Source organism: Chrysemys picta, chromosome 12, assembly GCF_011386835.1.
Source record: "Chrysemys picta bellii isolate R12L10 chromosome 12, ASM1138683v2, whole genome shotgun sequence".
In the NCBI taxonomy this organism is placed as follows: domain Eukaryota; kingdom Metazoa; phylum Chordata; order Testudines; family Emydidae; genus Chrysemys; species Chrysemys picta.
Window position 1 is genome coordinate 41,490,768 of NC_088802.1, and position 24,485 is coordinate 41,515,252.

The window sequence follows — 24,485 nt, forward strand, 5'->3', positions numbered from 1 at the left end:
TTAAAATCCATTTTAAGGGGGACTTCGTAATGCAAAACGTGAGGAAGGCAGTTGGGGTATCTAACTCCCCTCTATGCATTTTGAAAATCTCCCCTGTGGATTATCCAGTCATTATGGAATCTTTTTTTACATCTGTTAAAGAAGCCACAAGTGGAGGCATGTTCTCTGACACTGGTCTCCTACAGTGCGTTTCAAGCAATGACACTTTTTGAGGCAGATGCCCACTGTCTTTGGGTGGGTTGGGTGTGTTTTTAAAACAACTGATCCTTGGGCACTTTGTAAATCTGTTTAATTTTAGCAAAGCTCCTTTGGAATGGGTCTGCTGGCCCTGGACATCACCTGAAGACTCTAGTGTGGCTCCAGACTCAGCCACAGGAGAGAGCATGTTTAGATCTGTCTCAGCTCTCATCCATCTGAGGTTACGCTTCAACGTCACCTCCTGTAAAACAGTGTTTTGCATTGATCACTTGGCTGTCTGGCCAGTTCCTGTATGCTTCAAATTGATTTAAAAAAAATAATTAAAACCCCCTTGTGCTTTAGGAGCGTCCTAGTGTTTGGCTGCTTTTCACTTAAACATGGAGTAAGCACTGTCTAGTGAAAACCACTTTAGGACTCAAGTAGGGAGCTGAGCATTCCCAGATGATGGACCCTGAGAAATAGTCAGTTGGTAGGTCTGGGATACCTTGTATTTGAGATCATTAATGCAGGATATCTCTGCCAAAGATTTTTGTGTTTAATAAAACAAACCAACCCTTCCTACAGCTTTAACAAGAGGCTTTCAGTTACAGTATTTTGAGATACCTGAGTGAGGGGCACTTTTACAAAGTTTAAAGTCTTCCCTGTCCCCACTTTGCAGATTGGACCAATTATTGTGCCACAGTTTCCTAAAATCACACTAACCCAGAGTCAGAGCTGGGAACTCAGCTCAGGTCTCCTGATTCCCAAGGTGTGAGATCAGAACAGGAAGCTGCCTCCTAGTGTCTTGTCAAACACTTAGGGCTTGGCTACACTTAAAATGCTGCAGCGGCGCAGTTGTAGGGCTTCAGTGAAAATGCTACCTATGCTAACGGGAGGGGGTTCTCCTGGACAACCCACCTCCCAGAGAGGCGGTAGGTAGGTTGACGGGAGAATTCTTCTAGCACTGTCTACACTAGGGTTTTAACTGCGTCGCTCAGGGGTGTGGATTTTTCACACTCCTGGATGATGTAATTGTACCGGCCTACTTTCCTAGTGTAGACCAGACCTTAATCCGGGAGAGATCTGGAGCCTTATTCCAGGAGGGTACAATATATTTCAAATAAACAGACTATGGTGCTAGATCAGACTTTGAGCTTCTCACCTGGAATAGGTTGCAGGTGAGCCCCAGAGTAGATATTTGTGTCCTGCAGGAATAATCTGGAGATGCCACTGCCTATAACTCCTCAACCAATCAATGGGGGGAGCATTATTCACACTCTTGTGTAGCTTAATGGCTCCCAGCTTGTTATAATCCTCCAACTTCAGACCCATCGGGTTATAAGATTCCAGTTTCAGACAGTATTTGTTTTTTCCAATGGTCTGGTTAGCTTCCCTCCATAAACCCCCTTCCCCAAATACACAACCATCCACCCCCTCAGGACACACTGTGTTAGGAGTGAAGCTAACCTGAGCCACTCGTAGGATTGTATAGAACGCTGGCCGAAAAAAGCTGTGGGGAGTTGGTGACATGAAGGTTTCTGGTTGATCCTCTTAATGTTCAAAATTATCCACAAAATGTTCAGCTCTGCCAGTTTTTCCCACATAGTCACAGAATTGAAGGCCGGAAAGGGGACCTCTAGATCATCTAATCTGACCTCCTATGAATCATCGGCCTCCAAAGCCACCCAGCACCCACTCACTTTTCTCCCATTTCCCTAATTTTTTGGCAAATGTTTCCTCTGTGATACAATGGGGTCCGTGTAACACAAGTCTCTCTCTAAAGGGAAGTAACTTAAGATACAAAAGGGGACAATAGAGCATATGCCATGAAATAACAGACATACTGTATAAGTATCTCTGACATAACATTACTAGCTACACATTATTATTAAATCCCATTAGAAACTTATGTTTCAGTAGCTCCTGGTGCTTCAGGCCATACTTGGAATCTTCGTTGTCTAACTTTATGCATTCAGACCTATGTTTAGGGCAGCTAAATAGCGGTGTTAAACACCGAAGTGCTAATTTAGGCACCTATATATGAATTTAAATAAACACTTGGAAATCTAAAACAGCTGTTTAGAAGGATCAGTGTGAATTTTGGTGACTAAAGTTAGATAACAAAGATTGAAAATTCAGTGCCAATTGCTGCTCTATTTAGCATCTTTAAATTTGGATTTAGGAGTCTCATTTTAGTAGCCAAATTTTGAAAACTTGACCCTTATCTCCCACCCATCTTCTTGTGTGTCAAAGATGGGAAAATTATGGATCTAAGTGAGCATGTCATTGTAAAGATTTGCAAGGAGACCCACTCCTCCCATATTAACCCAAAGACACAAAACCAAGGTCACTTATATTCAAGCATTGTTACCTGCCCAATTTAGGGCTCTCTCTCCTCCCCTTTGGGATGCAATGGCCCTCTATGGGTTAACGGGACCTTGTCCCAATAAAGGAGCCTTTATCACACATTAAACATTCTTAAACTTGTACATGTATTTATTGACAATCAGCAATTAATCAGCAGAATGCACATGCCAAGCATCTGGTATTCATCACTCCTAATAAAGCAGACAGATGTCTCCCAATGGCTGGTCAGGATCCGATCTCGTCCGGGGCTTTGGCTTCCAGACAGTCTTTGGTCTTGAGCTGTATCCCAGAGTTAAGTTCCTATGAGCTCGTTTCCTGACCCTCATTATATAGTTAACAAGAAGATTTCCCTTATCTATGCCATTACCAATTATTTTACTCAAAGCACAGCTATGCAAAAATACTAGCCAGTCATTTTCACTATATAAAAATTCACATGCTTAAGAGTGCCTACTTATTAACGTTTGTGTTTTTCAAAGTTAGCAAAAACTTCTCAAGGTCTGCTTATCTTTATGCTTCATTAGTGGATTACGTTTGCAACGGCAAAACCTTATACTTTATATAATCAGGAAGAAGCTGCAGAAACTCGATGCTAGCTTGTCCATTCTCTCCCATTCTCATGACATTGTGAATATATATCTATCCCTGTTAGTAATGCTGCAGCTGATATTTTTCTTTGTCTGTCAAGGCCAAATTCTCCTGACTTTGTAGTTTTTGTTTTCAACTTATGATGGTTAAACCTAAAAGATAGCTGCAGGTTATGCTAAGTCCATACACAAGAAGGCTGCGGGTCATGTAAAGTCCAGGCCTCTCGTTTATAGCATTTGGTGACATCCACACAGTTTAGAATAGTGATGTCTCAATTAGGACAGAAGGGGGGATAGTTTTGGGGGGGAAGGTTGGAAGAAAGGGGTGGAATGCATGTGCTTTGGTGGGTTCTGGGATCCCAGTAAGGATTTTTTTGGAAGGGCAGCAGATTGAGGAAGGAAGGTATTTATTTCTGAAAGTTGCTTTGATATCCTTGTAGCACCTGCCCAGCAAGGAGCAGAGGGTCAATTACATTGAATAGCTTCAGAGCTGGCTGTCAGAGTAGCTGCCTACTTGGGAAGGAAGCACTGTTTCTAGCACAACCCCCTCTGGAAAAAGCTCGGCTTCGTGAATTTTTAACTGCAGGAAGAGGCACCATGTTTGGGGGATGGAGTTAATTGAAAAGTGGGGCAAGAGAGAGTTGGAGGATGGGGGTATGGGGGCTGAAAGAACGAACAAGGCATATTCAGGGTCCTCGTTTCCTGGTGTTATCAGGGAGAGCACTGCAATACTTCATTACCTGTTGCTGCAATAGACTCTTTCCCAAATCTTCGTTGCTAACTTGATTCTCTTCCCCCCCCCCCCCCCGCTAGCCTTGGAACTACAGGTTTCCATGGCAACTTCAGAGGTGCTGAGTATATTATACCCCTTAAAAATAAAAATGCAAATGGGAATGGCTGGATATTTTTAACTGGGGCAGTGACCTGGAGGGACATCCAGAGGAGGCACGTTAGTTTTTAATTTTTGATATGGTTACAGCATATTGATTTGCGAAGATCTGCATTCCGTGCAGGAAAACTTGCTTGGAGGAGACTAAACCCATGGAAATTAGAACTAGAAAAAGTCAACAGACAATCCAGGCTGCCTCTCCCAGGGTCAGGGCAGGATTGTCCATTGGTGGATAAATAAAGATGAAGACTGATATGGATGGTGACACAATAAAGCTACTGTATCCTCACTTAGCCTCACACTTTTCGTGGAAATTCTGGAACAATAGTAAATTCTAAATGTAACTGATTCTTTCTCTCCTCTTCTTTCATTTCACTAAAAATGAAAGCTTATCATCCCCCCCCTCCCCCCACAAAACATACTTGTCCACCCTTTCTTTAGGTGTCTGAGCAAGATTTACATGTATTTAGCAAGAGTGCTTGAAACTGATTTTTTTTTTTAAAGGCCATGACACAAGATGATGGAGTAGGGGTGGGGCAAAGCACCAGGCCATGTGAAAGGAAGGAGAAATAGAGATTGCCATCAGGCCAGTGCAGGTCAGAACTTGGCTTACTAGCATTCTTGTTGGTGATATCATTTACTTAATTTCACTTCAGACCAAACTAATAGAAATAGTTGCAGTAAAATAAAAATTGGATGGGAAGAACCGATTCACTCATCTAGCCCATCACCATCCCAGACAGTACGTAACTGTTCTTTACAGTATATTTTCTAGAGTTTCTGCTAAAAGCAGCCAGTCTCCTTGTTTTTGAGGTGTGGGAGGAAAATGCCTCGCATTTTCTTTTTATGAAAGGTTGCCATCTGCCCTTAGGTTCTAAAGAAGGATCTTTCTTCTTTTCTTCTCACTGCTGCTCCTCCATTTTAACATTTATATTTCCAGAGTTAATTCTCCTTGCATATAATAAAATATGCATGCTCCGACACTAACTAGTGGGTACAATCAAGACTGGTTATTTTCTCCCCACCTTTTTATTGCAGCACACTCCTTGTTATACCTGACGTAACTACATATGACGTTTGTGTTACATGACTTTTTGCTGGTGAAAGGATGGGGGCTGAAGTCTCAGCTTGGGTAACATCAAGGGCAAGTTGCCGCCTTATTGTCATCCCTGCTAGTTTCCAAACTCCTAAATTGGAGAGCATCTCTGTAAGGGTAGTTCAATCTCCAGGACCCACTTGGTCAGTGGCTCCTCCCCTCTGAGCCTACGAGAGGTGCAGTTGTGGTGCCTTTTTGTGATGTGAGTTCCGGTCCATTAGTAGACAAAAAGAAACAATTCACTTCCTGTAGGATGCATTTGTTCTTAATACTGTTGCTTGTTTCTCCAGGTTAAGCTTGTTCTCTATCTTGAAAATCTCACTTCATCCTGAACAGAGAACAGACTATTCGGTATTATCATGTGTGACAGTGTTGCCTGCTTATAGTGAACACTTGCTTTGCAGCTGCACTCTTTGTGGTTGTATTTTTTTTTTGCATGCAGAAATACTTTTCACTTTTATCCCTGTGGAAACTGTGAAATTAAAATATCCCATCACCGCCCCACGGGGCGAAAAGGCCAATGTCTTGTGTGTGTGTGTGTGTGTGTGTATATATATATGTATGTGTATATATATGTATATAATGTGTGCATGCATTTTCCCCTGTATTTTGATTGGATAACGAGTGACCCCACTTAAACTGCGCCCCCTTCCCCCCCCCCATGCAAATATATCAGTGGAGAAAGTGTCATTGTGGTAGTGAAATTCCAAGCATAACCAAAGTACTATCGTGAAAATTTAGTTATATTCAAAATGTAGGCACTTGTTGATTTTTTTTTTTTTAAGCATATGAGAGTGTGTCCTATTTCAGAGCACTCTCTGAGGACTTGTCACTCTTGTGTATAAAATAAACACACAGGTTATTTTATTGGAGTACCAACAGAGCTAGTTGTTCAAAAAACAATCTCAATAGCATTTCTATTAAGGAAATATTTGCTGTTTATGGCTTCAAACTAGATCGCTACTTTACCTGACACAATTCTTGGCACTTGTGGCTCTTCTGAATCATCCAAACAAATTGCTCTGCTTTGATCTGTTAACATACAGGGTGGCTGTCTGAGAGGAAATCTCATTAGCTTTAATGAGTTAAGTGGTTAAATCTCGTGCATCACAATGAGAATTTAACCCTAGCATATCCGGAGTACTCTACAAAGACCAGGAGGTACTTTTTAAGAAGTTGTGCATATGGTAACAAACAACTCAGGTTTTTAAACTGGAATAAATTGTCATAAATATCAGCTGTTAACTTGCTGCTGAAAGTAAGTGATGAAATGATTTGTATTCCTCCCACTCTATCGTCGTCCCCTCCCTCCCACCCCCGAAAGGGCAAAGTGTTATCAGACCTGGAAAAAGATGTTGCAGACTAGTATTTCGCTGCTAAAATGAGGATGGTGCCTTTTTGGCTATGGATTTGCTGCAAAGCTCAAAGTCAGGTATATTACATGGTGCTGAGGCCTTGGCTACACTGGCGCTGTACAGCGCTGCAACTTGCTGCGCTCAAGGGTGTGAAAACGCCCCTCCCCCCGAGCGCAGCAAGTGCAGCGCTGTAAAGCGCCAGTGTAATCCGCGCCTGCAGCGCTGCACGCTCGCTCGCAGCGCTGCAAGCTACTCCCCTCAGAGAGTGAATTCCCAAGTGTAGCCAAGGAGAGTGCTGTCAATCTGGGACAAAGCATCTGACTAGTGGCGCTGAATGCCAGGGCTACTCAGGAATAGCAAAGCAGGTGCCTATTCAAGGAATTGCTATTTCAGATTCCTACTGGCATTATCAAGGCATGTGACTTGAATGCAGAAGCCTCATCACCATATTGATTTTCATAGAGCGACATATAGCGAATGAGATGTAGGTTTAAAAGTACTCTAAATATTTAGTTAGTTACTTTGACTGAGGGGCTGTACTTCAGTTGAAGACAGTATTGGTCTGCTAGGCACAAATAGAGGAGGAGAAGGAGAGAGAGGAAACTTGAGTGAGCTGAATATCGGGTATTCACGAAAAGGCATCCTATTTTTAATCTTTTTTTATTATTATTATTTTTTATTTGGTCTTATCTGGGATTTGGTAGTCTTCCGTGTAATGACAGATTTTCTAAATATTGTGATAGGATGTCAGGTGCTGGAATCCTGCATGTAGATGTAGCACTGCTTTGCTCACTCATCCTGGCACCCAAACCAGGTTCATCTTATTGGCTGCACTAGAGAATTGTAAAATAGTTGAGCTTTGCTTAGGGCAGAGAGTTTTAGAATCAAGGACAGAGATGAGCTGCAGAGAGCAACTCTAGTGCATTGTATTTTGAGAAGGATCTGAAGATGAGGCTGTTTTTATTTAAGTTAACAGTGAAGAAAAATCCCAGGAAGGATGTATATTCAGGCCACTTCGTTCTTGAGTTTGTGTGTGTGTAAACTGTTAGGAGCCGGCTGGGACCAATATTCGTTTGCAACTTCTTATTGTAATAAATTTATGCAACGTTTAAGTTCGATCACTCTTGCTTGACATAACATTCTGTCACAATTGGGGATCTACCAGACACTATATTTAATAACAAAGAAGTGTGATTTAGTAAGTAATGTTTAATTTATGTTGTGGTGTTTTTCAACACCAGTGTCATTGCAATTAAATTAGTCTAATTCATGTTAAAATATAAGCGTAAATGGTACACTCTGAATAACAGAATAAGTTAATTCTTTAAAATATCAGAGTGCAGTTTATGGTTAAGTATTTATTGGAATGTAAACACTGTAATTACCTGTGGTTTATTGTTAAAATAACTATGTACTTACGGTACCTTTTCAATGAAGAATTTCTAACCGCTTTATAAAAACTTAACCCTCAATACTCCTGAGAGTTGGGGGGAGGAGATGGAGGAGATATCTCAAACAGGCATAAGAAATTAACATGCTCAAAGATATACAGTGGTGGTGTTCTGACTCCCAGTCCCGTTTTAACCATTCAGCTCAGTATAGTTAATTGTGTGTTACTTTATGGGTTTTCAGTAAAATATGACAGTACATCCTAGGATGTTTGGTTCCAGCACTTGCCCTTAGATTACAAATTTTTGACTAAATCGCTAATCCAAGCCTCAGGCTACAGCTTGGATTTCTACCAAATGCCGATGAAGCAGTATTGAATTTTGGGATCGAGATTGATTGGGGAAAAGCAGTTCATAGCTTTCAAGGTCAAAAGGGACCATTCGTCTGACCTCCTGTATAATTTAAACCATAGAACATCCCAAAATAGTTTCTAGAGGATATATTTTAGAAAAACATCCAATCTTGATTTTAAAGTTGTCAGTGAAGGAGAATCCACAACAACCCTTGGCAAAAACAACGAGGAGTCCGGTGGCACCTTAAAGACTAACTGATTTATTTGGGCATAAGCTTTTGCGGGTAAAAAACCCCACTTCTCCACGAAAGCTTATGCCCAAATAAATCTGTTAATCTTTAAAGTGCCACCGGACTCCTCTTTGTTTTTGTGCATACAGGCTAACATGGCTACCCCTCTGATACTTGGAACCCTTGGCAAGTTTTTTCCAATGGTTGGATAGATGATGCAGTGTTAAAAGTTTGTCTTGAGAGTAATCTGCTAATCAGTGGTTCTATCCTCAGTTCTTGTAGATCCCAGAACACTTGTCCAAAATGGCCGTAATGGACATTTTCAGGGATGAAAATGCTGTACGGACAATAGTTAATGTGCCTTCTCAACACCTCTGGAAACTACGTTGGTATTCCCATGTTTAACTGAGATTGTGATCTGTCTAAGGCTGCATTAGATCATTGGCAGAACTGGGGTTAGAAGTACCTGTCTCTTACTACTACGTTTAGTCCACCAAACCATGTTGCCTCATTCCCTCCCTGGCTCCGTTCAGTGAGTTCTGATGCCCAAGGCTGTGTGTGAGCTATTGTTGAGCATGTAATGGTTGTTCGACTACTCCATTTGCTGCCACAGTCGCTTTGGAACTAATTTCTAACTCATTACTGTAAAGTGCTTTGAGAAGCCTGGAGTCTGAAAGGTGATATATATGAACAAATCTTAGCCTCTGCTTTTAATGCTGTGTTCTGATACAAGAATGTTATCTGGCCTGGGACTGCTGAGTGAAACAGAAGGCATAAACAATGTCTCGTGTATTGTAGATGATGACTTCTTAACATTTTTTTGCTGCAGGGCTAGAGAATCTCTCCACTTGACTGGTTTTAAGGGGAGCGTTTGCTGCGATGGGGAAGCACGGTGTAACAAATCACATCCCTAGCAAGTTAAGATTTGGCTTTCCAAGAGCTGCACAAGACGCTCTTGGCTAAATGGGATTACCACAGAGTTTTGGGGTATTGTGTGTGATGCTTGACTGGTTAGATGAATAGTGCAGGACAAAGGGGAACTGCCCTATGTGATCTACTTTCACCCCCCTCTCCACCAAAGGATACTGAAATATGGGTTGGGAGAGCCAGGAACTGAGTCAAGATTTCTGTGTCCTATTCCTGGTGTTGCAGCGTAATTGATTTGCAGCAAACTATGGACAGGTCACGTAATTTCCGTGTTTCAGAGCTACAAAATGGGTATAATGCCTTCCTTGAAAGGTGCTGAGAGGGTTAATCCAGTGTCTAAAAAAGCACTTTGCGAGCCTCTGCTGAAATGCCCTATATTCCAGAAGCATGAAGTATTAACAGCTAAATAGACTATTTCACTTACTTTGTCCTAGTTTTTCACCAAATGTTGTCTGAGGTCACTAAACCTGGTCTTTTTTTTCCCCTCTTCTCCTAGCTGAAGCTTGAGGATCGCTCAGTCGTCCCTCGGGATGTGGTCAGACACATGAGCTCAAATGTAAGTGCTGCTTTTAAAAGATCATGATACTGCTGCATGGATATCTAAGGTGGGCCAAAACACCGAAATTGAAGTCAAACCCACCCAGAAAGTATCCAACAGCTTCATTTTTTAGTGTATTAGCAGATACAGTGTTATCCTTTGACAGCAAACTGTGGTTAGAAATGTGGTATCGATCATAGTGCATAACTGAAAGAGATGGAGGTCTCTTGAGTAGGTAAGGCTGATAATCTCAGATAATTGAACAAAAAGCTTGCCTATCCCCTGAGCTTTAAATTTAAAGGATGAGTGTCCCTGTACCCATAATGGTGAAGCATCCCACATAGAGCATAAGAACGGCCATACTGGGTAAGATCGAAGATCCAGCAAGCCCAGTATCCTGTCTCTGGCAGTGGCTTCAGAAGGAATGAACAAAACAGGGCAATTTATCGAGTGATCCATCCTCTGTCGTCCAGTCCCAGCTTCTGGCAGTTGGAGATTTAGGGACATCTAGGGCATGGGGGTTGTGTCCCATCTTGGCTAATAGTCTTTGACAGACCTATTCGTCATGAACTTATCTAATTATTTTTTGAACCCAGTTTTATTCTTGGTCTTCACAACATCCCCTGGCAACAAGTTCCACAGGGTGACTGTGCACTGTTTGAAGAAATACTTCCTTTGGTTTGTTTTAAACCTGTTGCCTGTTAATCTCATCGGGTGACCCCTTAGTTCTTGTGTTATGTAAAGGGGTAAATAATACTTCCTTATTCACTTTCTCCACACCATTTGTGATTTGATAGACCTCTATCAGAACCCTCCTTAGTCGTGTCTGTTCTAAAATGAACAGTTCCAGGCCAGGTCTACACTACACATTTACTTCTATATAGCTACATCACTCAGGGGTGTGAAAAATCCGAACCCCTGAGCGACGTAGTTATACTGACCTTAACCTCCTGCGTAGACAGCAGCTGTGTTGTCAACATAGCTACCACCTCTCACGGAGGTTAAGTTATTAAGCCGATGGGAGAGCTCTCTCCCATCAGCTTAGAGTGTCTTCATCAGAAGCACTACAGTGGTGCAGCTACATTGGTGCAGTTGTGCTGATGCAAGTTTCTAGTGTAGACCTGCCCCCCGTCTTTTTAATCTCTCCTCATATGGAAGCTGTTCCATACCCCTAATAGTTTTTGTTGACTTTCTCTGCATCTTTTCCATTTCTGATGTATCTTTTTTGTGATGAGATGACCAAAACCGCACACTGTATTCAAGGTGTGGGCATGCCATGGGTTTATATAGTGGCATTATGATATTAGTTGTCTTATCTGTCTCGTTCCTAGCGTTCTTTTGGCTTTTTTTGACTGCCGTTGCACATTGAATAAATGTTTTCAGGGAATTATCCACAGTGACTCCAAGATCTTTTTCTTGAGTGATAACAGCTAATGTACACTCCATCATTTTGAATGTATATTTGGAGGATTGTTTTCCAAAGTGCATTACTTTATTACTTTGCATTTACCAGCATTAAATTTAACCTGCCATTTTGTTGCCCAGTCACCCAATTTTGTGAGATCCCTTTGTGACTTTTCACAGTCAGCTTTGGACTTAACTATCTTGAGTAATTTAGTATTATCTGCAAATGTTTCCACCTCACTGTTCACCCTTTTTTCGAGATCACTTATGAATATGTTGAACAGCACTGGTCCTAGTACAGCTCCATGGGGGAACCCTGCTATTTACCTCTCTCCATTGTGAAAACTGACTATTTATTCCTACCCTTTTGTTTCCTATCTTTTAACCAGTTACTGATCCATGAGAGGACCTTCCCTCTTATCCCATGACTGCTTACTTTGCTTAAGAGCCTTTGGTGAGGCACCTTGTCAAAGGTTTTCTGAAAGTCCAACTACACTATATCCACTGGATCACCCTGGTCCACATGCTTGTTGACTCCTTTGGAGAATTCTAATAGCTTGGTGAGGCATGATTTCCCTTTACAAAGCCATATTGACTTCTCCCCAGCATATCGTGTTTATCTGTGTCTGATGATTTTGTTCTTTACTATATTTTCAATCAATTTGCCTAGTGCTTAAGTTAAGTTTACTGGGCTATTATTGCCAGGATCACCTCTGAAGCTTTTTAAAAAAAAAAATTCAGCATTATATTAGCTACCCTCCAGTCATCTGTACCAAGGCCGATTTAAGCAATAGGTTACATACCACGGTTAGTAGTTCTGCAATTTTATATTGGAGTTCCTTCAGAACCCTTGGTTGAATACCATCTGGTCCTGGTGACTTATTACTGATTGCTTTATCGCTTTGTTCCAAAACCACCTCTACTGATGCCTCAGTCTGGGACAAATCCTCAGATTTGTCACCTAAAAAGAATGGCTCAGGTGTGGGGATCTACCCCATAACCTCTGCAGTGAACATGATGCAAAGAAATCATTTAGCTTCTCCTCAAGTGCTCTCTTAGCACCTTGATCATCAAGTGGCCCCTCTGACTGTTTGGCAGGTATCCTGCTTCTGCTTTACTTAATAAAAAGGTTGCTGTCAGTTTTTGTGTGCTTGGCTAGTTGCTCTTCAGAATCTTTCTTGGTCTGCCTTATTATAGTTTCACAATTGACTTGCCAGAGTTTATGCTCCTTTCTATTTTCCTCACTAGGATTTGACTTCCAATTTTAATGGATGCCTTTTTGCCTCTAGCCACCTCTTCTACTCCGCTGTTTAGCCATGGTGGTATTTGTTTGGTCCTCTTACTATTTGTTTTTTTAATTTGGGGCATACATTTAGTTTGAGCCTCTGTTTATGGTATTTTTAAATAGTATCCATGCCACTTGCAGGCATTTCAGCCTTGGGATTGTTTCTTTAAATTTCCATTTAACTAGCTTCCTCTTTTTTTATGTGGTTCCCCTTTTTGAAGTTAAATGCAACCATGGTGGGTTTCTCTGCCGCTTTCCCCCTTACAAGGATGTTAAATTTAATTACAGGATGGTCCCTATTACCAAGCATTTCAGCTCTGTGCAAATCTTGGACCCGATCCTGTGCTTCATTTAGGACTAATTCAAGAATTACCTCTCCCATTGTGGGTTGCAGGGCAAGCTGCTCCAAGAAGCAGTCATTTAATGTGTCTAGAAATTTTATCTCTGCATTCCGTCCTGAGGTGACACATACTCAGTCAATATGAGGATAGTTGAAATCCCCCATTATTATTGCATTTTCTGCCTTCGTAGGCTCTTTAATCTTCTTGAGGATTTCACAGTCACTGTCCTGGTCATGTGGTCAGTAGTCTGTTCCTACTGCTAAACTCTTATTGTTCAAGCATGGAATTTCTATCCATAGAGATTCTATGGTAAAGTTTGATTCATTTAAGATTTTGATCTTTGACTTTAGGCTTTCTTTCACATATGGTGCCACTCCCCCACTAGTGCGACCTAGTCTGTCATTCCTATGTATTTTGTACCCTGGTATTGCCATGTCCCATTGATTATCCTCATTCCGCCAAGTTTTCGTGATGCCTATTATATCAATTTCCTCATTTACTGCCAGGCACTCTAGTTCACCCATCTTAGTATTTAGACTTCTAGCATTTGTATATAAGCATTCGTACGCTTTGGCAATATTCAGTTGTTTGCCTTCATGCGTGATATTTAAGTGGGACTCTTTTACACTCGCTCATGGGGCAGCAGTGGAGGTGGTGCAGAATGCTCTTTGGAAGCAGCAATTCACTCGACACTTTACCTTTACTCCCACCTTGGTGTGTGCTGGAGCATTAATCGGAGACTGTGCCATAGGAGCTGACCCAGCATTGGAGCAACATGAGAGCTTCCAATACCATGTTGAGGGTAAGGTGTATGACTCTCGCTTCTAGTGTCTGGACTTCAAAGGTTGGGTTTTTGTTTTTGAGAGTGGGGGATAGGGGCAAAGGTGAAGTGGGAATCCCACACTGTGTGAGGTTTGTACCATAGGCTCTCCCATTTTCCCAGCTCACCTGAAGCTGTCTCATCTGCACATACGGTTACATTTCTTGCTTTGAAACCTGTAGATCTCCTGCCTTTTCACATTCTAGGCACAGAATTCCCAAGCCATCTCAGAGGTGTCCCCCTGAACTTAGCTCAAGTCTTGTCCATCACATGCAACACTCTTGCTGTTTTGCAAGGGGAGACTTGTTTCATTATCAAGTTTAAGCCAGTACAGTAGTTCCACATACTGGCTGAATCACCTCTCTAGGTACTGCTGCTGAGCCTAGTCACATTAAAATTCATCCTGTGCCTGGTACCTTTTTACAAGACTAGCAGAGTGAGCGTTGGAGACATTACCATAAAACTCTTTCATGACCGTTATCCATTGGAAGTAAAATTTCCAAGGATCTGGTGTAGCAGTTGCAATGGAAACGCGGAGTTTTGTGGTGCAGTTAGCATAACTTACCGTGTTCCTGTATGGGAAGAAGTGTCTCTTGAGAGAACTTTCAAAGTAGATCTCCAGTGAGTGTTCTCTGTCCCTCTGACACCAGAAAACAGGTATGAAAACTCCGGGCATGTCTACACTTACCTCTGGAGCGATCGATCGAATGGGGGTCAATTTATCGCGTCTAGTGAAGACGCAATAAATTGACTGCCAAGCGCTCTCCCATCCACTCTGGTACTCCACCGCAGTGAGAAGCGTAGGCGGAGTCGACGGGGGAGCGTCAGCAGCCGACCTACCGCAGTGAAGACACTGCGGTAAGTAGCTCTAAGTACGTCAACCTCAACTATGCTATTTTCATAGCTGAAGTTGCGTAACTTAGACCGACTTAGCTTGCCTGCCCCCCAGTGTAGACCAGGCCTCCATGGGCTCTTGAGTCAAGACGTAGCTAAAGTGTCCAGCAGAACCAGTTCAGCAGAATGGAGCTGGTGCTTAAACAGCAGACCACAAGTGTTCCTCTTCCCTGATGCTGTTTTAAGTCCTAGCTGCCACGTTGTAAAACATGACAGCACTAGCACTCAGTCGGAGATGTGTGGATTCGATTGCATTAGGGGAATATCAAGGATGTTCAATATCCATCCTCAAATGAGCCATGAGATCTCTAGGAATTTAGCTAGCCTGGCAATCTTTTGCAGTTGCTAATTCCTGCCCTACTTATTCTGATGTGTATTTTCTCTCCACTTCCCCTCCAATGTCAGACCCACTGGTGGTGTGGTGAGAGAGACAGCTGGCCACTAACTTTATCCCAAGTGGTATGACCTGTATATGTGATAGAGGGGTGATTAAGGCCATATTCCAGCATCTGGCAGTAAATGGGCACTGTTGCATTTCACTTTCACTCTGAGGGACACTCACTGACAAGTTTTCCTTTTGTTTACCCTCTGTTGCTTTTTTTTTTTTTTTTTTTTTTTTTTTTTTAACAACACCATCTTCCTAGAAGCTTGAAGTGATTTGTTTCTACTGGTATTTCTCCCCTCCTCTCCCCCTTCCCCCCTCCTTGGAAAATGTAGATGCACGTTTTCTGTCCTGTCACATTTTCCTTCCTGAATGAGCTGAGGATAATATACTGTCTCACTTTATTTCGTGTGTGCACTAATGTGTGATGCCTTACTGTGCCAAAACAACTATCTTGCACGCTGTCACCTTTGGTGTAGATCTGAGCATTTAACTACCTGCCGTCACTTGACCCTTTCCAATATGTGGCTGATCTTAATTTTTCATTGATGGCATGGTGAGCTTTTTAAAAAACAAATATATATATATATATATATATATGCAACCAACACAAGCCATTTTCTTCTCTTCCTAGCCTTTCTTACAGCTTGTTTTGGATGGGACAGTGAATTGGACAAAGGAGAGACTTACCCATCACAAACTTGGGTATTTCTCCGGCATGATATGTGCTGTGGGGACAACGATGGACGCACAGGAATGTGTTCATTGCAACAAAGGGTGCTTGACTCATCTAGCGCTCAGGACTCAATTAAGCTGTGATTGATCGTGTGCTAAAGAGCACAGTGCTGGATTTCCAGTTCCATCCATTCATCACTGGCTCATGAGAAATTGATTTTAGAACGGAACAGTGAAATCTTGACTCTCCATTTTCCTGTGACCTTCCCCTTTATCTGGAATAGAATAGAATAGAACAGGGCACAGTTCCACCTGACTGAGGCTGACTGACCGTGGGAAGGCTTGGGGGAAATCTATAGTTAAAGCCCCTGTACTATAGCACGAGACACATGCTGGCTTGGTCTCATTTTGAAAATGATTCACTCAGCCTCATTCTAACCTGATGGAATGAATCAGCAGAAAAAGTTGCTGTCAGCAGGTTATGCTCCTCAAGGATTAGTGTCTCCGTAACTGTGCCAAATTCAGGACGAACTGCTGAGAAATAGGGTAAACACAACCCAAAACTGTTGGTTATTCTTTTGTAACATATACCAAACCAGCCACAAAAGTAAACTCCTGTTTCACCACACTGGCTAACAAGAAAACATAAAGGCAGTTTCCTCGGGCATTCCAGTTCTTATATCACCATCAAAAACACTGGATTCAGAGATGGGTGGTTCTTTACAACCAGTCTCATCAAATAGGCTCTTCTGATCCCAAAGAACCAGCCACACACACAGGTCAATATATAATTTAGATCTTACCCAAAAATCATGCTGGTGCCAATCCTTTAGTATCTAAAATCTAAAGGTTTATTCATCAAAAGAAAGAAAGAAAGGTAGGTGAGAGTTGAAATTGGTTAAAGGAATCAATTCATACAGTAATGGCAAAGTTCTTGGTTCAGGCTTGTAGCAGTGATGGAATAAACTGCTGGCTTAAGTCAAGTCTCTGGAATACAACCACAGCTTGGATGGATCATTCAGTCCTTTGTTCAGAGCTTCAGTTTGTAGCAAAGTTCCTCCAGAGGTAAGAAGCAGGATTGAAGACCAAATGGATGTGTTTCCAGGGCCTTTTATAGCTTTTGCCATATGGAGGGCATCCCATTGTTCTTACTGTGGAAAATTACAGCAACAAAATGGACTTTGGAGTCACGTGGGCAAGTCCCATGTCCATGCATTTTGCATAGTCACAACTGGAAATTCCATTAAGTGTAGATGGTCTTATTTTAATCAGATAACGTCACAGTATCATAGTAAAATAAGTTAAGAACATCCAAGCAAATGGAGGGGAGGTACTGAGGAAGGATGGCACAGATGGGGCGGGGGGAGGGTTCTGGTGTTCTCCCAAAGTCACTCTCTTTCCTGTACAGCCACTTACAGCCCTGCTTCTGAGCACCTGTCCAAGGGGAGGGACAAGCTGAATTAAGCCATGCAGTGATTTAAAACGAGATCTGTAGATGACAAAATATGAAGTGGGCCACCTTAAAGTCTCTTATCTGCTAAAACAAGTGGGCTTGCCCATTTGGAGACTTGGTTTCTCATACCTTAGGCCAGCGTGGACTGAGAGCGCTATGGGGGATGCATATTCACTTTGAGTTAGCAGGAGCTTCCTGCTGACTGACCCAAGAACCATCACTGACTCTGAAAGGGGTCTCTACCATAGAGGGGCTTGGGAAGAGGGGAATGGAAAACTGGAGCAGATAGGTGTAATACAGTGGGAATCTGGTGGAACCTCCTGCCTTGTCCTTGGCTGGAATTGTGTATGGAGAAATCCCAATTGAAAATACAAAGAAAAAATGGAACAACTTGTTTGGAAAACACTTGTTTCTGTAATCTCGCTGCATCCAATGTAGCAGCAGCAGCTTTTTGCCTCATCTCAGCAGAGCAGAGCAACAAGGTTGAGCCTATCTCTGTAACAAGCTCAGCACAGGACTGCTGCTAAGCAATCTCCACGCTTCATCTGCTGATCCTCCGTTCTCTCAATAGCAGTGTTAGTCATGAGACCCCTGGAAATAGTCAGAGAGCGGAGGCAGGGGACCAGGGCACATAGCCAGACACTGGCAGGCTTGCTGTGTACTGCAGAGTCCCTGCTCTACCACAGGGGCTGCCTTTCCAGTTCAGTATTTTAATGTGATGTGCCTTGTAAAGCTTTGGTCAGTGAGTGGGAAATGGACATGGTATGAGACAGACTAAACCAGCAGAGAATTCTCTGAGCTACTTCTTATGACTTCATCATTTTTTGGTGGTTGGCGGATAAATGTTATTCATCAAGTACAGTGAAGGCATTTCTATGTCACCTATTGATAAGATGTTGAGTGTACTATTGTGCCTTTTCCATTAGAAATGAAGGACAGGGGAGAGGGACCCCGAGATGATTTGGTAGAAACATAATGCTTGGTTGGTTCCTAGAACTCTCCTGGCACTCACTGTCTGATGCACAAAAATCACGTCTTCTGAGACGAGTGAAATTCTGAAATGTTCATCGTAAACCAACATTTTCAGGTTCTTTTACCTGGAATTACTAAGTAAAAACTAGAAACAAAAGTATTAAATAAGGAACAAGATCATTGGGGTTATCAAATCTGAGATCATTCTGGGGAAGAGCAGAGGCAAGTAGTCAGATGCAAAAGAATGAGCCACTGCAGTTGAGTTCCTAAAGATGAGACTTGCTGTCCAGGCCTTGTTTGTCCTGTGGCTTGAACTAAGCTAGCAGCGGCTGTCTTGGAAAAAAGTTGAGCATAGCTCTGGCAAAGCTATGCTTAAGTCTTTGAATGCAGTGTTGACAGCATGGTTTCGCTGCCTGTGGTAGTCAGCGTATTTTGTTGGAGAGCTGTGCTAGTCCAGTCAAACTACAGAGCCTATGAAGTATGTATCCTAGTTTCTGCGCAATCAGTGGCGTATCTCGGAGATGCTCCCCCAACCCAGCCACTAGCGTGAAGGAGTAGCTGTAGTTTGTGAAGCAGGTGTACAAAACACATCACTCCTGCCTTGGTCTCTGCCTGTGTAGCACTTCTTATGCTGTCTCCTACATACATTCCTGTATGTGTGTGTGTATATATATCTCCTCAATATTTATTCCACTCTATATGCATCCGAAGAAGTGGGCTGTAGTCCACGAAAGCTTATGCTCTAATAAATTTGTTAGTCTCTAAGGTGCCACAAGTACTCCTGTTCTTTATACATTCCTGAGTAATGCTGGCACCGTTATGCTAGGGAGAAGAGCAAAGATGTGCTGTTGCCAACACACATTATAGGGGTGGAGATAAATGAGCTTCCCTCCCTTGATCCCTCTCTTCTTGGCTGCCTGGAGGAGAACAGATAAATGATTTCTCTCACTGCCTCAAGCCCTGTATTCTGCCTAGGAGGGATGGAAGGGAATCCAGACAGCTCTGGTTCATTTGCTGAGCAATCTATTCAAATATTATCCTGGACTATCCCCGTCTGTATTTGTGAAGGGGTTCTTCCTATGACTGGCTCTCCCTGAGACCTGGCAGAGTGAACTGAGCACCGAAAAATGTGTGGATTTTTAGAAAGCTGCATGTGGCTCTAGATGCAGGGCTTGAGTAAATAAATCTGTTAGAAAGGACAGAATGTTTGTGGAATGAGCTAGCTCATTCAGTACTTGCGCGGCGTCAGCTCTTCCAAGTGTGCACTCTCTTGTCTCCATTAATAGTAGACCTTGATGTTTGAGATAAGGACAGCTACCGAAGCCAATGAGAGCAATGCATTCTCCACGCCATCCCTTCGTCAGGTTTTGTAATGGACTATGGTCATTAACATATAAAACTATTGATTGTGTCAGGAGGGCAGAGTAGCTGCTGAGTTTGACAGAATGTTTGGGTTCACTTCTCTTCCTTGGAGGGCTAAACCATGTGTATGTGAAATGCGTGTGTTTGTGAGATGTGTACATGTTACTGCAGAACCCTTTCTAGAGGTTCACATCTAGAGCTTAGCTTTTTTTTTTAACTGAAGATTTGATCGTTGGTGTCCCCCCACTAAAAAGTGAGCGAGGGTAGATAATATTTTTTTGATTGGACCAACAAGTAAGTTATTTGGCTTGAAATCTTGTGACTTAATACATTTGGCCCAGTGAAAGATGCCAGATTATCCATTGCACTGGCTGCCAGCTGTAGGTGAAGTAAAATAGATAAAATGTGTTGAATAGGAAACTCTTGAGTAAAAAGGCAACAGTTTTATAGCGTCTTGGCATCTGGCACTCATGTTCTGCCCTCTGTTTGGAGCTTTACCTGTGGGAGAAAATCCTGTTGAGTCGCAGTGAATTGTTAGGTTGCGCGTGACAATAACAGTACACCATTTATCTGGGAGCCAAGGTACAGGGGACCCAAGTGCTAAACTGATGAACAAGCCGCAACGGTTTTACTTCACCAATTGAACTAGCTGTCTCTTTATACAAGCACAGGCAGGAATTCATAGGTTGCTGCAGCAACAGCCAGTTAAAATTATAACTGGGAAGAAGGGTTTTGTTTTGTTTTTTAACCTACACCTCTTTCCCCCCCCCCCCCCCCCCCCCCCCCGCACCCAATCCTTGACTTCAGACTGCTTTAAATCTCTGTGTGCAGTGATCGCTCCAGAACAGGGTTATTGTGGGAAACTTGCACTGCTTCTGCCAGTGCTGTCTGCTCGGAGGATAAATACAGGGTTTCACCCTCCAGGGCTGTCAGTTCTGCACCTTTCACCTGCATGCAGCTGACATACAACTTGAGACTTTTCCCTGGTTACCGACCCTTTCCCCCCACTCCCTCTCTCTTTGCATTTTCAGGACAGCCAGTGCGGGACTGTAATCGATGTAAACATAGAGTGTGCTGTGAAGCTGGTCGGAACCAACTGTATCCTCTATCCTGTCAACAGCAAAGACCTACAGCATATCTGGGTGAGAATGCAGCCACAATCCTTCCCCTCTCCTCCCAGGGGAGCTAGGGGTTGGTACCTTGCAGGGGTGGTGGTGTACCCCAGGCAAGCAGTGCCTCTCGCAAGATGGACACTTGGGTGTTTTGTTGTCCACCTGTGACTTGGCTTTATTCTAAATCTACCAGAAATGTCCTTATTGCTGGAGGAAGGTGTAGCATACAACCCCTTCCCTCTTGTGTTTCTGATCGTACTGCTAGATCCCGTTAGACTGAGAAGACTGTCAGTATTGAATGGTCTGAGACGCTTCTGCGTTGTGATTATCTGATGTGACTGACCCTGGCAGTCCCATGACAACGGTACAGTCCTGAGCTGCAACACATAGTTACTATATCAACAGGTTACAGAAATGTTTAAAAGAGCAAATTATTATTATTATTTTATTTTTTTTGGGTCCAGCTGAAGGAGACTGTCATACCTGGTTTTCCCTGCAGACCAGGTTTTGAGTGGGTGGGTGACTGCAAGACGATAAATTGAAGGCGAAGATTTTCCCTGTTCGTTTCCTTCATTGAGTTGAGAAAATAGACTTGAAACAAGCATCTTTCCCTCCTTTCCCACACCCCTACATAAACGGCTGTAATGTGAAGCCTTTCTAAAGTGATGAGGAATGTTGCAACCCTTCTGCAGAGATATGCTTTTGTGGGTGGCAGCTACAGGGAGCTTTTCCTGCAAAAGGACATGAGCATCTCTTCTCTGGTTGGAATAACATGCCCACGAAGGTGAAACTGATCATACTCTGCACTGCTTTACCAATGTATGCAGATGCTACACAAGGTTTCCTTTGCACAGCTCTGGCCAGTCCACCTTATAAATATCTGTAAATTGCTTTGCACATTAGAGTAAGACCGTTTTTTCTCTGCTGTTTACGGTCTAAGAAAAAGTCAAGAAAGAGACCAAGCTGTTTCCATTACCTAGAGAACGCAGGTGTCGATCGGGCCACTTTTTGCATGCAAAGCATGCACTTCTACAGTAGATCTCAATTCCAACCTGCAGCAGCCCTGCTGTTTCAGTCCTGGGCCGTTTTGAGCAGAAGAGATCGCTGGGCAGTCTGCATTGTGTGTTGTTTACATGATAATTCAAGGAATTAGGTTGCATTTTACAGTTTTTGTTTTTTTCCGTAGCCATTTATGTACGGCGACTACATAGCCTTTGACTGTTGGCTAGGGAAAGTCTATGACTTAAAGAACCAAGTCATCCTGAAGCTCTCCAATGGAGCCAGGTACTTTTTCTGAAACAGAACATCCCCTTTACCTTTGGGTGTGGTAACCATAGTCTCTTTTAAAAGTATTATAAGCATGCGTGGCATCTCACTCGTGCAGCCATTATTCTGGTGACAGCAGGTCTTGTGCTCACATTATTTTAACCACAGGTGAGAACACATTTTGGGCAAGAAGGGGTGTAAAAGTATATATCGGATAGTTGGCAGCTCTGTTATCCCTTAGACGAAGCAAAGCTAATCCCTGACAATATTATGATCCAGAACATAGTCCAGGAAAGGTTTGCGGAGCTTGTAGTTAGAAAAACTCTTTTAAACTAAGCACATTTTGACATTGAGTCTTTGAGAGACAATAAATAAGGAACCCCACAGCACTAATTTTGAGCCTCTTTTTCAGAGGAAAAGCAAATCATTCTGGAGATGTTACAGCTTATGTAATCTGTAAAAAGCGCCATCTTTTTCATAGTCTTCACATCAGCAAATTATTGGAAATCCCACCTTAGGTCTCATTTCAGAAAAGAGATATGCCCAAAACCGTTCATTAGCTTTCCAGAGCTTGGGTTCCAGCACTGCTCTGAAACAGCTGTGAGTTATGAGTGTTCAGGTTCCTAGTAGGCAAAAGACTTCCACCCAACAGCCCACTTCCCTCCTAGATTTCATGTGCTCAGTTATGCTTTTTAAAGTGGAGTAGTGTTTACCCAGCTCTCATCTAAAACCAGGGGACTCACTTTACCCTGGAAAGGACCAGCAGTGTGCTGCAAACACATACAGGTGTTTCATAGAGGTTAAATCCAGAAAGGGACCTTTAGATAATCTAGTCTGACCTTCTGTATAACACAAGTCATTAATTTTCATCCAGATACCCTTATGTTAAACTCAAAGACTTGAGTTAAACATTCTAAACTGTGTCCCACAGGCAGAAGACGGGAGAAACCAAGATGCCACCAATGCCTGAGGCCCCTGCAATGGCAGAGATGCCCAGATGGTAGATGTAGGTGGTGCTGTTGAGGTGGCTGACCTCACCATTGCACCATTGTCTCCCAACTCTTCTCTTTTTGTTTTTCCAGGTGTTCTATGAGCACAGAAGATGGAGCAAAGCTCTATGATGTCTGCCCTCATGTCAGTGACTCAGTAAGTTTCTGGTCCTCTGGAGAATTTTTTTTAGAATCAGCCCAGAACTGGTCTTTTTTTAATATAAGTTTCTGCAGGAAGAAAATGTGGCTTTGCCTCAATAACTTGTATTAGCCGTACAGTTTAAATACCAAGTTGCTGAAAATGTTTTGCTAGATTTTCCCCTTCCCCCCCACATGGAGGGAGCACTTTAGCAGGACATCAATTTAAAAGCACACTACCGTCTGGTAGTAGTTGAACTTGTTAGTGTTACACGTAGCATGAGATCACTAACTGAAAGAAGCTAGTGGACAAAGTACCTTTTCAAGTGTCTTACACAAAGTACAGTTGGTTTCGCTGATCCTCATTATAGTCACCCTGCTTGAAAAGAGCCTAATTAACATCAACAGAGGATGGAAGAACCCTTCTAAAAATGTTTGATGGAATAACAAAAAAGCATGCCATTTTAAGGGTGCTCTGTCAGAAACCAGAATGTTTCTAAATTAATTTTTTAAAATGAAATGGATGGTATCCCTCTCTAATCCTGACCTGCATCACTTTTTTTGCTATTTTAGTGGACACTGCTGTTCTTGCTGAGTTGTCCCAGACTGTGCACTCTGGAGAGTTGTCTACTAGTAATCAGACCGAGACCACAAAATCCACTTTGTGATAGATTTAAACCTTCAGAAGCTGTGCAGTAATTTTCTTTTCCTCTTAGACCCTGTCAGCAAGACGTTACTGGATACTGTTCTAAAGTTTCTTTATTGATGGATATGGCTGTAGGAATTGCCTACAGTGTAAAGGTTCTTTATTTTGTTGATACAGTTGGCCTCATCCTATGGAAATTCTGCCAGCATCCTAGAGTTAGGCAAAATCCTAGTGACCTGCCAGCAGATTGCTTAAAGAATGTGATGTCTCTGCTAAAGACCAAGTGGTGTGTCCGTTTAATGTGGTATCTTTTCCTAAGGGACTTCATCGTCCACGGACTGAGGAGAGTCTCAATCTAATTGCTATCCAATATCTCAATCATCTGAGCCCAAAGTGTAAATTGCTTCTGAATGCAGAACAAGTTCAGCCTCTTTACTATATCATGGCCTACATTTTTCAGCAGTGACTGGTAATTTTGGGTGCCCAATGTGAGATGCCCTTAAAGGAGCAGGATTTCCAGAGCATGGCTTTTTGTACTTCCTCAGAATTAGGCCTCTGAAGTTCAAGGTGCGTCCAGCTGAGGCACCCAGAATCACAAGTCACTTTTGAAAACGTCTCTCCTTTTGTTCTTTCTCACTACCGTTAAGTTAGTGCTCAGTACTCCTATACCTATTCTTGGCACTTATGATTTATATCCTACAGCACTAATCTTACCTACCCTTGACCAGTTACAAGATTTTAAATGATCAGTACAAAAATGCGATCACATGAATCAGATTGCTATCTAAAACCCCTGAGCCATGCTTGGCGTCACCCCAATTGTCATGAACAAAGATTGT

At 42.6% G+C, this 24,485-nt stretch overlaps 1 protein-coding gene across 3 annotated transcripts in view; it reads left to right on the forward strand.

The window, feature by feature from the left end:
- UBE2O (ubiquitin conjugating enzyme E2 O) overlaps window positions 1-24,485 on the forward strand; it is a 113,908-nt gene that overhangs the window by 63,885 nt on the left and 25,538 nt on the right. For 2 of the 3 annotated variants that reach the window (XM_065563397.1, XM_024101759.3), the window contains exons 2-5: window positions 9,866-9,925; window positions 20,527-20,637; window positions 21,794-21,891; window positions 22,956-23,019. In XM_065563397.1, coding sequence (XP_065419469.1) covers window positions 9,914-9,925; window positions 20,527-20,637; window positions 21,794-21,891; window positions 22,956-23,019 — 285 coding nt within the window. In that variant the 5' untranslated portion in view covers window positions 9,866-9,913. Of the gene's footprint in view, window positions 1-9,865; window positions 9,926-20,526; window positions 20,638-20,873; window positions 20,972-21,793; window positions 21,892-22,955; window positions 23,020-24,485 lie in introns of those variants that run through there. The other variant, XM_065563398.1, reaches the window with a different exon arrangement.